The 17,823-nt window shown below is 32.0% G+C and overlaps 1 protein-coding gene across 1 annotated transcript in view; it reads left to right on the forward strand.

The window, feature by feature from the left end:
* The window catches only part of asf1 (histone chaperone asf1), a 31,111-nt gene that overhangs the window by 2,495 nt on the left and 10,793 nt on the right, over positions 1-17,823 (forward strand). The window contains exon 2 of the mRNA XM_035368034.2: positions 5,016-5,131. Within this exon, the coding sequence (XP_035223925.1) occupies positions 5,016-5,131 (116 nt within the window). The remainder of the gene's footprint in view (positions 1-5,015; positions 5,132-17,823) is intronic.

A 17,823-nucleotide genomic window follows, 5' to 3' on the forward strand; every position in this document is an offset into this window, starting at 1 on the left:
GTAGTTTGGCGACATTTTGAAGGCGATAAAGGTTACTACCTAGGACTTTGGTAATAATGTGAGAAGTACTCAGTTCCGATTACGCATTATTTTGTGTGAGGGAAATGAGAGATCATGAGATATGTCATGTGACATTAATGGACGAATTACAGTTCTTTAATCGCAAAAGGGCGGAAATCTGGAAAAAATCTGGAAATTTTGTATTTAGCTTTATTCTGTGTTGTGTGAAACAATGTTGGTTAATTTTTGGATCCCATGGCCTAACTAAAGTGAATTCGAAATGGGTATTTAGTGGGATTGAAAGGGGTATCTTTCAATAATTTTATTGAATGAATTAGAAAAGTGTATCCGTCACGTAATCAAGATTCTGAAGAAGATTCGATAAGTTAGTATTTTTATTTATTTGAGGATATTATTTTTATGCATTGTTCTAAATGTAAGGAGTAAATAAAGTAATATGGTATTATTGGAAAATTGTTATTAGCAATGATTTAGTTTAAGGTAATTAGGATTGTAAGCTAATTTTTATTAATTTAATGTATGTGCTTATTTATATTTTAAGTAGTGTTTTTGAATTTAATTATATTTTAATTAAATGATAGTTATTTTGTGAATTTTATGTTTGTAGGAATTTGGTATACGTTTTAGTTGAAGTAAACATGCATGGAAATAATTTAAATATTTGACACTAAGTATTTGTAATGTTTGCAGTATGAATTCGTTGGTGACGTTTATAATATAATAGATAATTTAGAGTTTTTGGATATTTTATTTATTTTATACGTGGAAATGTTCATCTTTGGAAAGGGTATATACTTTTTCGCGATCAGGTAATTTCATATATGTGCTTTTTACCGAGTTTAAAGATTCACAGAATTTTTTTGCATTTTCGTGCAAATTTTTGTAATTTATGAGAAAATAGCAGTGTAGATGGATAAAGTTAAGAGTGTGTGCAATGCCATTCTGGGTCGTTTTTTTAAGTAAAAATAAGTCAACGTGTAAATGGTGTGTATGTGGTATTCTGAAAAACGCGCAAGGAGTTTGTGATTGTGCACTTTTTCCCAATTTTGCAGTTAATATTTGTCATGATTAAGCAGTTTTGTTACAAAAAAATTTCTAGCATAAGTGTAATTCGGCTAGTAGATTGTTGGAAAAAGTGTTTAGTAAATAAAAAGAAAAGAAACATGTCTTTATTTCGTTAAGACAAAATGGCGGTGAAAAAAAAAAAGAGGGTTGCTGTAGCAGAATTGGTCGCCAAATTTTCGCTAAAAAATAGCCAAGTTACCATAATCCGAAGATCAACCCAAAAAAGCTAATATTTATTTGTTTACTTTATTAAACATTTCTTTCAATGTAAGTTGTTTAAGTTGCTTTGTTTTTTATGTGATAATACATTCTCTTTAATTCTATAAACAGACATAATTTCTTGTTCAGTTATAAAGTTCCGCTGTTCAAGTCCTATAATTGCTATGTCGAGAATACCGACTAATTTTTCAATTGAAATTTTTTCGTTTTCAGTAGCCTCTGTCATTTTCTTCGCTATCGGAAGCGAATTATAATGACGAGGAATTTGATTTAAATCATGTCAAAGATGGAGTACATCGAGATAGAGTACTACATTTAGTAAGGAATTAAAGTCAAAATTCGTTAATTCGGACACCCATAATCCGGACCTCAAAGCTACAAACGACTTTTGACTGTATAAGCCAAATAAAATGAAAACATCTGCCCAGAAGATAAGGATAGTGCTGACAGATCAACTTCCAATTCATTGCGCGCCGTGACGTTAAAGATAAACAAAGGATATGAATTTATCCATTTTTTGCAGCAATTCCACTTTTTGTTTAATGGACTGCGAAACATACTTTCGCTTTGTAGATTCTTTACATATTAGTAAATATATATCAGAAATTCTATTTAACATAATCAAAAGTTCAAGCTTACTTTTATAAAATTGCTCTAGCAGTCTGCAAAAAATAATAAGCCGAATATAATTCGAAGATTAAGGAACAACGCAATCTGCAACATTAACTGAATTAGATCATTTTAGTTTAGCTTATACTGTCCGTTATACATTAAACGCGCGTTCGTAAACGTATTTTGCTCACACGCATATTTGCAGCCGTAAAGGTCTTACGCATGCGCAGAAAGTTTGTAACTTTGAGGTCTGGATTATGGGTGTCCGAATTAACGACTTTTGACTGTACTTTAAGATCCCTCCTTTTTTCTGTCTTATAGACAGCACTGGACCTTTAGATAAAAAAATTCGCTATTTGATTTTAAGTTTCAGGGAAAATATATTTCAGGTTACCCCTTTGTGATTTTTGGCACCATTCCTGTTTATGTGCAACATCCTCCTCAGTAAAATGGTGTCCAAAACATAATTTAAGCAAAAAATATATAATCTCAATAAACTGCATTTTAAATCAAACAAAGAAATAGGATAAGAATGGAATACAAGTTATCTAATCTGTGCAATATAAAAAAGAAATATCGATTAACCTTTTTAGAAATTTCTGTGTCTTCAGTGTAAGGAATTCCTTAACAGCATCCAAAAACTGTCAAAATTTATCTTAACTAGAATCTGTATACTGCTGTGGCGTCATAAATATACAAAAATAGGAATAAAAATATCCTCTGTAGTGTCGGACAAAGCCATCTGAAGGATTTTATGTTCAACCATACTCTTTCCTTCGTACAAACAGGACATTTATAATGATTACTGAATAAACCTTCATTTACACCAGTTAATTAATGCTTTCTTTTCAATTCATTCCAAATCATACAGAAACTTCAGATTAATCTGACAGATAGCCATTTTACGGTGTAAAGCACAAAATAAGCAGCGTACTTCCTAAGTGTCATCCAATGCAGAAATAAGCCCTAAGAACTCAAAATTGCTGTGATCATGCATTAAACCAGTCATGTCATGATAAAGTTTCCAAAACATACACTGTAAAATATTCAAGTAATCCTAAATAAAACAATAACTTGGTGATAATCCAAAGGAGTAATATAAAATATAGACAGTCCGAAATTTAATTTTTTGTTAGGTTTTGCTTCCCCCCATTTGTGTCTCGTTCTTCAGGTATTGTTTTATGCTCATTTATCTGACAGTAACATCAGCCCAAGTCCACAGAATTCCTCGTGGCAAGGAGTGCAAGATATGCCTATTGTTGGTAACAGCCTTGGGCACCTTACAGGTGAGAGGGCGATTTACCTCGGTTCCGCCCTTAATTTTAATGGAGAGCACCACAGGGGGATGTGTCTGAGGGTCTCGCATACCTCTTCCCTTTCAGGATTAGTTTTGATGGTTTTACCGAACCATCAACCTCAGCTGCAAAAGTGTAAATAAAAACTAGTCCTGTGAAAATTTGAAAATATAATGCTGATTTTTTTTTTAGTCCAAAGGGATTCGAGTGCCGAAGGACTAGTCCTGTAAATGTCGGTTCACTTTTCAAACTGTTGCCACAAAATGTTAGAGTCGCATTATATTTGAAGAAATGAAATAATGAAAAATTTGCATAAATGTATGTATATTTCTCGCATTGTGATGAAACAACGATATCTAGAGCCATCCAATTTTGAGTGACGTAATCCTACTGCGAATATGGGCGTCTGAAATCCCAAATTTGGAATTTGTTTTATAATCAATTGCATATTTTGTAAAACTTTAATGATTTTTTGAGTAACAAACTGAACGATTTAAAAGCGATGAATGGCAACATTCTACCGGGGGGGGACCTTTTTATCTCCAGCGCGGCGAACTGTGTATCGGAAATTTATGCGCATTTAAAGATTATTTTGCGACATTGCTATTGAACTAAATTTTATGGTTTAAGTGCAAAGAATGTGATATTTAATAAATAAAGGTAACACATAAAACATTAAAAAAAGCCCCGTTGGACGTAATTTAAAAACTGAAACATTTTTTTTTTTTTTTTTACTTCTAAATTAATCCTCTTGTGTGGTTTGGTGAAAGGGAAGAGGGGAAAGGTAGAGTGCTGCTATGCCGTACCGACAATATATATTTACAAGCATCCATGCTTTCTTAGAGATTCAAACCCTAGCCCTTCGGCACAGCAGTCAAGCAACGCTAACCACTATTATATTTGGATGGCGTTCTTCATGTATTTCATTCTATAATCAGTAAGCAGTTAGTCATTTGTTTGGTAAGACATATTTTTCTCGGTGTTTAGTTTTATGCTGTCAGTTGTGAGCATTGTTACATTAAGTAATAATCACATCTAGTTGATTATGTAATTCTAACACAGTATATTAATTTCCACCTACTTTGGTATGTGGGATACTGAGATGGTGTGTTAGTTGATTGCTTAGATATGCACTCACTTCAGTGAAATTTTCGAGTACTTCCTTATTATATTAAAGGCATGCTCCTTCTTATATCTGGTCGTTTACACCTTTGCAAACTTAGTTTATGGAAATTTATGTTTAAAAATATTGCATTTCATTCTGAGGTGTAAATTTTATGCTTTGTTAGTATGGTCAGAAATTTTACGTTTATGTAAAACTCTTCATGAAAGTAATAACTAGCGAACGTTTAGAATTTTAGAATTAAACTATATTGCTTTAAAAAAATAAGCAATATAGTTTTATTGCTTATTTTAACATTTAAAAACATGTTATTACTCAGTAATATGAAAAAAAAATTGCATCTTTAGAAATATATCAGCCAGAGTTGCATAAGATCTTACATTTGCCTTCTAAAATATTAATATGTACTGCTTATCAAGATGAGGGTGAGTAATGTATAAGTACTTAACGTATTGCAACAAATGTTATCAGTATTTATATCATTAGTATTATTAATGATAAAAATTTTTAATGTTGTCTATACTATTCAAAAAAAAAAAAAAAAAAAAAAAATCGGTCTCTACTTGATTATTTTTGCTGCTAGATTACATCAAAAATTAAACAGTAATTATAAATTTCTGCAATTTTTCTATACTTTCCTTTCTTATTCAAATATTGAATTTTTCCTTTTTTATGTATAGACCTTGAATGGAAGATAATTTATGTTGGCTCTGCAGAAAGCGAAGCTCATGATCAAGTTCTAGACAGTGTCTTTGTAGGGCCGGTTCCAGAAGGAAGACATATGTTTGTATTCCAGGTATTTTATATACAGATAAATTTTTTATAATTTTTAGAAAACGTCAGCAAGTTTTGCGACAAATTATGTAATTATTCAAAAGTACAGTAAATGGTTAAATCTCAAAACAACATCTTGTAATAAATTGCAGCATCTTATAGAGTTGAATAAGGCATTTGCAGATTATCTTTTTTGTTAGAAAAGTACTAACGTGTTTAGAGAAATATCCCGATAAGGGGTTCTCAACTTGAGAGGAATTTCAAAGTTTTGCTGAGAATGGGGTCAGCCTTTTATTTAGCTGTTAAATATAAAGTTTTTTTTATAAACATAAAAAAGAAACTATTTTTTATTCAAGTTTTGGTATTTATCATCATTTTCTATATTTTATTAGTTTATAAAGTGAGTTAAAAAATAATCTGGAAAACTCAGATAAGCGGCACTTGGCGCATTTTTTTTTCGCCATCTTGAATTGCGAAAAATCACCATATCCTCGGGAGGAATTTTTTGACGCCAAGAAGGGAATGGCATCAAAGGGCGCTTTTCAAAAATTCCCTCTTCAGCCCAATAATGGGGAAAAAAGCTCTGCTGGGCGAAAAATGCGTAAGGCAAAGTGTAGCGTGTGCATTGAGATGATAAACCATACACATAGAACAAATTGTAAATAATTAGTTATTGTTATGATTAAGTAAACCTACGTACTTTTTTCTTCTTAATAGTTTATATTATGATATATATATATATAACTCCAGCATTATTAACTTTTATATTTCTCTTTTTTAATTCTTACCATTAATTTGAACAATTATCCATAATAATGGTTATATATCGGTGAAAACATGTTATTTATATAAATGCAATAATGATCATGAAAATGCAATATATATCACGTAGTTAATGATGAAAGTTTAAAATAATAAAATATACATGTATTTCCACAATAATATTGCATCCTCGAAATATATTGCAGGCTATTCAATCGTCTTTCCAGATTCTTTTATGCACATAATTTCGATTAATAAGGTTAACAGGGTTATTTGTATTCTTTTTTTCTTGTTTAAGTGCGAAAATAGTTTTCATGTAGGTAACCAAAGAAATGTAACCCTGAATTGCGTAACTGCAGGGAAACAAGATTTGTAACAAGCGCTTCTATAGCTTTTCACGATGGTATGGAATTGTTTAAATTTCAGAAAGAGACCAATGAAGTAGAATAGGATAAGGTTATTTGAATTTTTCTGTATTTATTCCGTGAAAATTTAAATCTGAAGATATTTTTCGGCAATTTGAACATTGTCTATAACTGGTTTCGAATTGGCGGCCCCCAAAACAATTTGATGTGGTCGGCGAATGTATTTCAGTTATGTATTTATTGCAAATATAATGATGCAAAGATTTCTATGTTTTACTTAATTGAGGTTTTAGTTTATGTTACATTCATTACTATTAAACATGAGTATGAGTAACACGTCAGAAAAATCTATATAAATATAAATCTTATTCAATGATTTGAAGATACAAATTTAATTAACTTTTATTTATTTATTTATTTTTGGGGGGGGATTTGTGTGTGTGAAAAAATAAAGAAATGCTCATGTTTTGGCTAATGGTTTAGATAAGTCCAATTATCATTTTATTGCATTTTTAATACAGTCAAAAGTTGTTAATTCGGACACCCATAATCCGGACCTCAAAGCTAAAAACTTTCTGCGCATGCACCGCGTTGACACATGCACATAGGCGTTTACGCGTGCGCGTAAGACCTCTTACGACTGCGCATTTGCGTGTGCGCAAGCGCAGAATACGTTTTAGCGTGCGCGTTTTATGTATAACGAACGGTATAAGCTAAAATTATCTAATTATCTATTTCAGTTAATGTTAATGATTGCGTTGTTCCTTAATTTTCGAATTGGATCCGGCTTATTATTTTTTGCAGACTGTAAGAGCAATATTGTAAAAGTAAACTTGAACTTTCGATTATGTCATATAGAATTTCCGAATCTGGAGCTCCCAAAAGATCGTACAAAACGAAAGTATGTTTCGATGTCCATCAAACAGAAAGTGGAATTGCTGCAAAAAATGGATGAAGACATGAAGATTGTGACAGAGAGGTTAGTGGAAACGAAAAAATTTCGATTGACAAGTTAGTCGGTATTCTCGACACAGCAATTATAGGACTTGAACAGCGGAACTTTGTAACTGAACAAAAAAATTATGTCTGTTTATAGAATTAAAGAGAAAGTATTATCACATAAAACGAAGGAACTTAAACAACTTACATTGAAAGAAATATTTAATAAAGTAAACAAATAAATATTAAGCTTTTTTTTGTAAATTTTGATACCCTTTAGATCATAATTGTTATTTATTTCATAAATTACGGTTTCATATTTTTAATTTTAGAATTTCTGCATGCCATCTTACGCGATTTAAACTGATGATCTATAATCCGGAATCGCCGAAGTCCCGACGAGTCCGGATTAACGACTTTTGACTGTAATTATATTCAATATAAATTTGATTATGAGGGGTTAAAAAACTGCTTTTATGATACAGGGTGTCTTTCTGCGGCTGAAGGGTGAAATTGTCACACACTGGTAGTTTGTCTCAGAGTCAAGCCATGGCTAGCAGAGTTCCCTCTCCTTAAGAAGTAGAACAGGAGTGCTTTTGATATTCTAAATAATCCTAATCGTATTTATACATGGACATAATTAGAAAAAAGGCATTTGGTTAGATGAAACAATGACTTCCATAAATTAAAAATATATCTATATTCATATTACGAGTACAATTAATTTATTTAGAAATTATTTCCTGTTTGTTATGGCCAGACTCTCATGTATTTAAATATTAAGTATATAATTTTAAAAAATTCATTCTAATTAGAAATTATCTGGAAATAGGAACAATAATTTAGAAAAAAAAGCATATTTTATTTTATAAAAATAAAATCATTTTATTCCGATTAGAAGTGTAATTTACTTAAGTCTATAATTAAAAATTTTAAATAATTTTTTTAATTAATTTATTTAGAAATTATATGTAAATGCACATGAGATAATGTGAGCCGTAAGTATGAAAAAGATATTTTCTAATTTTCTTGTATAAAAATAAAATTATCTTATTCTAATTACAAATGTAATTAATTTATTTAGAAAATAATGTAACAGCGAATTCAAAACGTCTACTGACAAAGTCATGTGATCATCAGCACAAAGATTTATCTATAAATTCACAGCACCCAATGCAAAATATCAACCATATAGAAAAGAAAATATCCCTTTCTTTTTTCCTATCTTACTTAACATCTGCTGTAGCAACCTAAACAACAAATGTTTGGCACCTATCACCCAAGTTGACGAACGCAATTTCCGGAACCTTGCCAAGTGCCAGTTATCTGAGTATCCTCAATAATCTGAATCTAAATAAATATGACCTTCTAACAATGGTGAAAGGTGTGCATAAGGTAAACAGATTTAGAACCACTGATCTAGAAGTTTTTATCCTCTTGATGCCCAAATTCATTACAGTAGTAATCTCAGTTATTAAATAGTGAAGAATCTACGTATTTCTTGTATTGCGGGAAAACGGCAGCGAGGAAGGCATTTATCTGGCCTTGACCACATGTAGTCTTCCATCTTAAAGCCTGAATTTTGAATTTTTTTTCCATATTTTGTGTGAATTTAAAGAAGTTTTGAATGAAAATTCAGTAATATAAAGGCTTTATGTTGTCACTAGGCAAAACACAATGTACTGGAATGTATTCTTATTGGAGTTTAAAAAAAACAGACTTAGCGGTTTAAAAGAAATGTGTTGCCACTGCCCGGATTAAAATATTTTGATCTTTCTTCAATAAAGCACAAGATAATTTTTGTTTTAGATTTTTTTGTTATTAAACTAATCACTTAAAACTAGTAAATGCAAATCCGTTTCAATTATTAATTAACTGAATTCATTAAAATCATATGTACTTTTTCATACTTATTTTAAAGGGCTGGCCATACAAGCAGTTAATGTTATGAGAGGTGAATTCTAAAAATTTTCTAGGCTAAAGTGAAGTATCAGTTGCACATAATAATTTTATTCTTGTAACTTGCATTCAGTGTTAGATAATAATATCGTTCTGGCAACTTTTTTCCTTCCTGTAACACAAAACTATGGAATTGCAATGTATTTATCTCGCTCGGTTACATGTTCTCTTTTTTAATTGCTATTTTGTATTTTTAAAATAACTTGTTTTCAAATGCCGGAAACGGAATCCCGTTTTATTTTCATGTTAGAGTGTGTGTTAAAATTGCAGCAGTTTGGCAATTGTGATTGTGCAGGTGTGCAAAATTGAGTGAATTTTTATTAATAATTGAAATTTACATTACATTGCTGAAGTGGCTTTTCTTTTGTTATGTTGATAATGCTTGCTGTTTTGCAATCAATATCAATAGTTAAGCCACCTTTTTCAGATAAGTCTCCAAAATTGCAAGCTTATGCTCAACAAGTAACTTTCACCAATTTTTATGTTAATACATCTGTGTGTTTGTATACTTCAGAGTATTCTAAACAAGTCATGGAAGATGCTGCAAAGAAATGTAAAAATGACATTCTAGATTGTGTTTTGAGAAACCTTGTAACAGACTACACTGCTTATATGAAGGGAATATGTACAAAAACTGAAAGTTAGAATTATTCATATCCGATTACATATGAATATTGTGCACATTTTTTATTCTTGCTGAAGATTAGAATATAGCTGATATTAGAGAGCTGGTAATATACGAGGGCTATCCAGAAAGTAGATTACGTTTTGGAATAAAAAAATAAACAAAGTATAGGAAACAAATTTTATTATATACAGATGAAAGCCACACTCAAATACTACTTTTCTACATAGTCACCATACAAATTAAGGCATTTATCGTAGCGATGTACGAGCTTGGAAATTCCTTCGTCGAAAAATTCGGCCGCCTGCGCCTTCAACCACTTCGTTACCTCTTCTTGCAGCTGTGCGTCGTCATCAAAACGCTGCATAGCCAGCCACTTCTTCATTGCTGGGAATAGGTGGAAGTCGCTCGGTGCCAGGTCGGGACTGTACGGCGGATGAGGAAACAACTCCCACTTAAAAGATTCAAGAACTTTACGAGTGACATTTGCCGTGTGGGGCCGGGCGTTGTCGTGAATCAACAAGATCTTAGAGCTCAACATTCCTCTGCGCTTGTTTTGAATTGCTCTTCTGAGTTTTTGGAGAGTTTGGCAATACCTTTGAGAGTTTATTGTAGTGCCTCTTTCCAGGAAGTCCACCAAAATTACACCTTTTCTGTCCCAAAAAACAGGCGCCATCATCTTCCTTGCCGACATTGTTTGCATGCATTTCTTGGGTTTTTGGGGAGAACTTGTGTGCCCCCACTGCATTGATTGCAATTTCGTTTCACAGTTCACATGTTTCACCCATGTTTCGTCACCAGTAACGATGCGATTGAGTAAAGAGTCACCATCCTTATGGTAAGCATCCAAAAAGTTCAACGCTGCAGCCATTCGCTGATTTTTGTGGTCCTCTGTCAAGATTTTTGGAATCCATCTTGCACAAAACTTGTGGTAACCAAGCTTTTCGCTGATGATTTCGTGCAACAAACTTCGCGAAATTTGTGGAAAACTCAAAGAAAGTTCCGTTATTGTGAAATTTCGATTTTCACGGACTTTAGCATCGACTTTTTCGAGAAGTTCGGCGGTCACTATGCTGGGTCTCCCACTTCGATCTTCGTCGTGAACATTGGTTCGGCCATTTTGAAATCTTATGACCCACTGACGCACTCCACCTTCAGTGATAATGTTGTCCCCATACACTTCACGAAGCTGCCGATAGATTTCTATCGGTTTACAGTTTTTTGCAGTCAGAAACCTTATTACTGAGCGCACCTCGCAGCTCGCGGGATTTTCAATTAACACAGACATTTCAAACCGTCACAGTATCTGAACGGAGCACAGCACGGCTAGATGCAGACTGAGCTGCGCAACGCTCTGACCCCAAGATGGCCGCGCTAGCCCCGCCCCTAGCGGACACAGACGGAAACGTAATCTACTTCCTGGATGGCCCTCGTATGTAAATGTGAAAAATAAAGAGTTGATCATTAAAGCTAATTTTATCACTAATATTCTGATATAGCAATGTTGATTATTCATTTAAATATGTAAGGAACCGACTAGTTCTTGTTAAAGCAAGTGAAACAAATGGTACTATGTATTAGTGTAACCACCTTGGTAAATATCACCAATTTCAGCATCCGTGCACATAACTTTTAGTTTAAACAAGCGATGTTGCCATTTTCATGTGTGCTCTTTTTACTTTGTTGTAAGCTGCAACATTTTTTAAAAGCAAATTATGATATTATTAGTCTTAAACTATGTGATTGTGAGATTTTTTCCATGAAATAATGAATGTTCAAATTCACATTTGTTAATGTTGTGTTTTGGAAATGAGAAAAGCTATAATGAACACATCGAAATTTAAACTGATAGTTGGTTTAGTTGGTTTAATAACAGCCATCTGCCTTTCACTAAAGCAATTAAGATTTATATTCTGCTGGAGCCAAAAGTTAATGAATATTAAGTTTTGTAATTAAGAGGCCTTTAAGCCTGATAGATTGGAATAATAGTATGTGAAGGATCTTTATTCTTGATAAAGAGGCTATGGAATGAAAATGTTTGATGGGAAAAAAACCTAGTTGTTGAAATGGATGAAAGTCTATTTACATAGCAAACACTTTTGTAAATGCTGGATGTGTTTTTCTGCTTCAGTGGATTTTGTGAGGAATCTGCTTAGAAACAAAAGGAACTTTCTTGATTGCAATTCTTAATTGAAATGCAACTAACTATGTCATTGCTGAAAGTAAGTAAGTAAAAAAAAAAAAAAAAGTATTGAGTAAAGATATGTCATCTATTCTATTCTGTCTGGATATAAAACTGAAGAATAGCTAGAAGCTGCTGCTCTTAAGCACAAAGAAGTTAATTATACGTACAGCTTTTTGTCAGTTCTGCAGCTCGCATATGCAATATGTAGAGAAAATGGGGGGGGGGATCTATAAAATAGTGTAATAAGAATCGCAGGGGGGATAGCCCATCACTACCAAAAGTTATTTACAAAACCGATGTGATGCCAAGATCAGGCTGCTAAAGGAAATAAATTTTCCGGGGTTTGTGTGGTTTTTAAAATTACTTCAGTCCTTAGTAGGGGGGGGGGGTTCTTTTTAAGTTTTAATTTTTTTAAGGTCCTTAAATGTCCTTAATTTTTAATTATTTGAAATTTCTCTGTTTTTATGATTGCCATTTTTTGAGTGTGAATTAGCATTTTGGAGGAATATAGCTTTAGTGATTTACCAACAAATATGTATTTGATGAGTTATTGTTTGAATTTGTTCCTACTTTGCTACTATAAACGGTGCGATACTCAAGCTTCTGGCCAAAACATGAAACACAAGCATTTCAAAATTATTTTTCTTTTACTAATGAAGAGCTAATAAACAAACTTTACCTTTTGAGGATGTGAAGTCTTTTATTAAATAGATCTAAATAATGTATTTTTAGATCGTTTTTTGTACAAAGATTTTTGAATTTTTCAGCTTCTCTTTAAAGTTTATTTTAAAAAAATTTCTGTACCCCCTCCCCTTCCCAGAAATGCATCTATCTGGCTGTTTGCTGTTTAGAATTCATAGGGATAATTTTTCTTTTGAATTTTAGACATTGCACCTCAGGAAGTTTAGAAGGATTTGAAGGCGTGAAAAATATGACAAAATGAAAAATGTCTTCATGTTATTAACACATAGTGAATGTATTTTACGGTTTACGATGTTTTTTTTTTTTTTTTTTTTTTTTTTTTTTTTTTTTTTTTTGAGAATTCTTGGAAAAACAATAAAAACATATGATTCTAATTCTAGAAGTCTTTCTCTTTACATGTTTATTTTCTCTTTTCACTAGACTCAAGCATGGATAATGGCAAAAATGCTTCTAATCTGGTACACGGACAAGTGTCTATAGAAAGGAAGGAACTGCTCTTATATGCGTCCTCAGATTGCCAATGGCGAGAAACTTCACAGTGCCATATTACTATCTAAATTTTTTTGTCTACATTTCGAACTTTAAGCCTAAAATGTCTCCCAAAAAATGCAAAAAACATGTTTTGAACACACAATTTAAGCTAAAAATCCGAAACAAAAACAATAAATTTAGATAGCAAAAACATGTAAAGTTTCTAACCAAAAATATTTGACGAGAATCCATGTACTCAATGATATGTTTTAACTTAAAAAAAATCATAAATAAAACTAAGAATTGCACAATCTAAGCAGCAAAAGAATCTACGAACACCTCGTTTTAATAAATTAACATAATAAATTTCAAAGAATATCATGTACACCGCATTCTGTTTAAACTTTAAAAAAATCTACGAATTACGCACACCTCGTTTTAATAAATTAACATAACAACAATAAATTTAAAAGCATTTTATTTAAACTTAAAAAAAAAAAAATATATACAAATTGCACAATCTAGGCATTGCACACAAATCAACAAAATAACTAAAATAAATTGCAAACAATTCAAATAACAGAAATTCATAGTAAAAACAAATGAACATATCATTCTACAAAATAAAAGGCACTTATCATAATACATATGTGAATAAAATTTTGCATACATCGTCTGTCAACACAAGTGCCACGATTTTGCTATATCACGTCTTTCTGCGATTCAAAATTTTGAAAGTACACATATCGCCACATTTGGGGATCTTAGAGCGCATATAAGAGTAGAGTCGAAAGGAATTTTTCTGTCATAAAGAAATTAAAATCTGAAAATTTAAAAGATTCATCTTATGTGTCTCAATACATTATAAACAAACTAGGCACTAGGCATTTTCCCACCTGATGCAATCTTTGTAGGTTTTAAATTCTGCTCTCAGTGCCTGTCCTAAATTCTAAAATTTTCGCTATTCCTAGATTTTTGTAGCTCAGTGCATCGCTAAATTCTTAAAATTTAGCCACACCAGCCCTTATATATCATTTCATATTTATTCTCAATATTCATATTACTAAAGAAATAAAATTAGCAGTTTCTTCTACACATTCTAAATATATAAAATTTGTATAATAACAGAAAACATTAATTCTAAGATAAGGAGGCAACTTACCGAGGGAAAAAATTATTCTTCAAAGTTATGTACAGTATTATTATTTAAATTAACTGGTTATTTATAATTTCTGCCGTTACTATTTTCCGTTTCTTCACCAAAATGCAAATCAGTTAAAAAGTATTTAAATTGCGGTTTTTAGATTGTAAGACAGATCATTTTTCTGGCCTGTGCATGCACTCTGTTAGTTCCTGCCAGCTCTGATAATCTGTAATTATAAGTCTTTGCATTATTTAAACTTGTTACATCATTAGAATTACTACTGCCAGCTTAAATTGTGTAGACTACTAGTCCCACTAGTTTTTAATTGACTATTCCTGTTTAATTGTATCGCCATGAGGTGCAATTGATTTTGTTAGCACAAGAACATGCATTCACATTCCAAGTTTTGTATAAATACAAGCATTTGTGTAAACCAAGGATGTCAAACTCGCGGCCCACAACAAATATTTTTGCGGCCCGGCCAATATATCGGCAAATAATATATAATAAAATAACATATCGACGAAGAAAAAAATGAAATGTTTATTGCTAAGTAATTAACGATAATTTATTCAGTGTTGTTAGATTACTCACAGCGAGCTGACACACACACACACTACTTAAATTACAAATGCGTGTGAGTAGCTTGCGTTCAGCTACCTTCGGCTTTTGGGGGACACGTGCACTCAGAACTTGTACGCATCCCTCGATAGCCGAATGTGGCCGAACTCATGGTCTCAGTTTTCCAATCATAGTTTTGTACGATATATTGGTGCATGCACTTTACTTTATTATTAATTATTACTAATTATTACTTAATTCATATTGTTACGGATTTTATAGTTATTTATTTAGTTAGCTTTTTTTATTTAGAATTGTAATTAGATTTGCTTCATGTTGCCTTAGCAATGCAGACGGTTTTTGAAAAGACAGCTGCGTTGGAAGGTTAAAAATAGAACAGCGCTTGCATTTAATACCTAATAAATAATGCTGTTGCCATCCAGATATTTATAGATGTTTCCAGTATATTCGAGAAATTAATTATAAAGCTTATAAAAGCCGATAACAAACAACTCATCTCAGTAGTAGCTTTAGTTCTAGCGAACTGTTTGTTTACTTAATGCTGTGATTGATTTGTAACGATTTCGCTGTGAGATAGAATTAGTTTCTTTGTTTTGAATTGATTTTTGCTAAACGTTTGACATTTTGTGATATTGTTAGAATATTTTTGAAAAAATATTTCAGCATTTTGTTTTATCTCTTGTGGAAAGAATAAATTTTGGTTAACTTTTTAACGTTAACCGTGTTTATTTCAGCCCTTTGTATTCAGTATGTCTATATCAAAACCAAGTGGTAGTAAAATTAAACGAAAAATCGCTGGCGAACATAGAATATTCCAAGTAAAATAGGAATTAGAATATTTTTGCTGTGAAATAAAAGATAAAATAATCTGCTTGATATGTAATAATACTATTAATGTACCAAAGTTATGTAATATTAAACGTCATTACGAACAACGCAAATCGAAATATAACAATTATGAAGGATTAATGAGAGAAAGAAAGTTGAAAGAGCTCAAGTTAGGAGTGAAAAAGCAACAGTCCATGTTTAGTAAAGTATTGCAAGAAAGTGAAGCGGCGGTACATGCAAGCTACGTCTTGTCCGAGTTGATAGCTAAACATTCGAAGCCTTTTACTGACGGTGATTTCATCAAGGAATGCCTAATGAAAGCTGGAGCAATTGTTTGTCCTGGAATTGTGAAGGCTTTTCAATCAATTTCATTGTCTTGAAATACAGTTGATGAAAGAGTTACTGATTTAGCCGCGAATTTAAGTGATCAGATCAAAGCAAAATCATCTAGTTTCGAAAGTTTCTCCATTGCCTGTGACGAGAGCACGGACATTAGTGGCAAAGCTCAATTAGCAGTGTTTCTTCGTTCTTGTGACAAGAATTTTAACATTTTTGAGGAATTATGGGAACTAATACCGATGCCTGGTACTACCACAGGAGAAGATATATTTACTTGTGTTTTTAGACTTCTGCAGAAATACAATCTACCTTTGGCAAAATTAAATTCTGTAGCTACAGATGGTGCTCCATCAATGACCGGGAAAAACAAGGGCTTCGTAGCATTACTAAGAAAAAAGCTTAGCGAAATTAACGGTTCAAACATTCATCATATGCATTGTATTATACATCAAGAAGTTCTGTGCACGAAAGTAATAAATGTGGAGAATGTTTTGTCATATATAAAAAAAGTTATAAATTTTATAAGATCTCGAGGTTTAAATCGGCGTCAATTCACTGCTTTCTTAAGTGAGTTAGATAGTGAATATTCGGGTTTGTCCTACTATACCGAGGTACGTTGGTTATCTTGCTTCAAGATTCTCAAACAATTCTGGGATTTGAAAGAAGAAATATGTCAGTTTTTAAAAACAAAAAAATCAAGGCGTAAGTTTGTTTTACGATCCAATATGGATACAAGATTTATCTTTCTTGGTTGATATAACCAAACACTTAACTGATTTAAATTTATCGTTACAAGGAAAAGATCATATCATTACGAACATGTTTGACATAATTAAAGCATTCAAATGTCAACTAGTTCTTTAGGAAAAACAACTTAAAAATGAAGATTTGACGCACTTTCCGACGTGCAGCATGAACAAATCAAGTTTAGATGATTCTTGTTCATATAAAAAATACGCAGAAAAAATTTCAAATTTAACAACTGAATTTGAAACGAGGTTTAATGATTTTAGTTCCCTCGAAGACTTTTTTTTTTTTTTCTCCGATTTTCTCAATAAGTATTGACTCAGTACCCAGCCATATGCAAATGAAGGTGATCGAGATTCAATGCAACTCAAATTTGAAAGCAAAATTCATTGAAGTGGGCGTGCCTAAATTTTACAAATATTTACCAGCCAGGTTCGAAAATTCGCATATGAAATTATTTCCATGTTTGGTAGCACTTATCGGTGCGAGCAGTTATTTTCAGTCATGAAAGGTAATAAGTCTCCTATTAGAAACCATATTAATGATGCTCACCTTGGGTCAACGTTGAAAGTTATCACTGCAAACAAAATTTCTACCGAAATAGGAAAGATAATAGCAGAGAAGAGATGTCAAATATCAGGACGTAAACATTAAATTTTTCTTGTTCTTTTCTATATAAATATATATATGTTTATTATTGTATTATTCGAAATAAATCTACGTTTCTATGAATATTGATTTTTTTTTTTTTTTGGCGGCCCGCCTAATGTTAAACCTTGTTTGTTTGACCCAAGTGTAACTATGAGTTTGACATCCCTGGTGTAAACCTTTATCTGACTTTATCTGTCTAACCTGACTAACCTTTATCTGTTACTTTCAGACGTAGCAATAATTTGCTTCGTGTCTGTTAATAGTTTTGGACTATTTATAACATTAACCAAATCAAGTAAAACCTTATAGGTATTGTAGAGTCTTCTAGTATGTTTTGGAATCATATACTGTAGACCCTATTGATAAGACTAAGTAGCGAATTCTCACTAGGTCTTGGAAAAGAACAGATGATTGC

This window comes from Stegodyphus dumicola, chromosome 11 (assembly GCF_044657685.1).
Source record: "Stegodyphus dumicola isolate Sdum_Otavi_A_Nest chromosome 11, ASM4465768v1".
Classification (NCBI taxonomy): Eukaryota; Metazoa; Arthropoda; class Arachnida; order Araneae; family Eresidae; genus Stegodyphus; species Stegodyphus dumicola.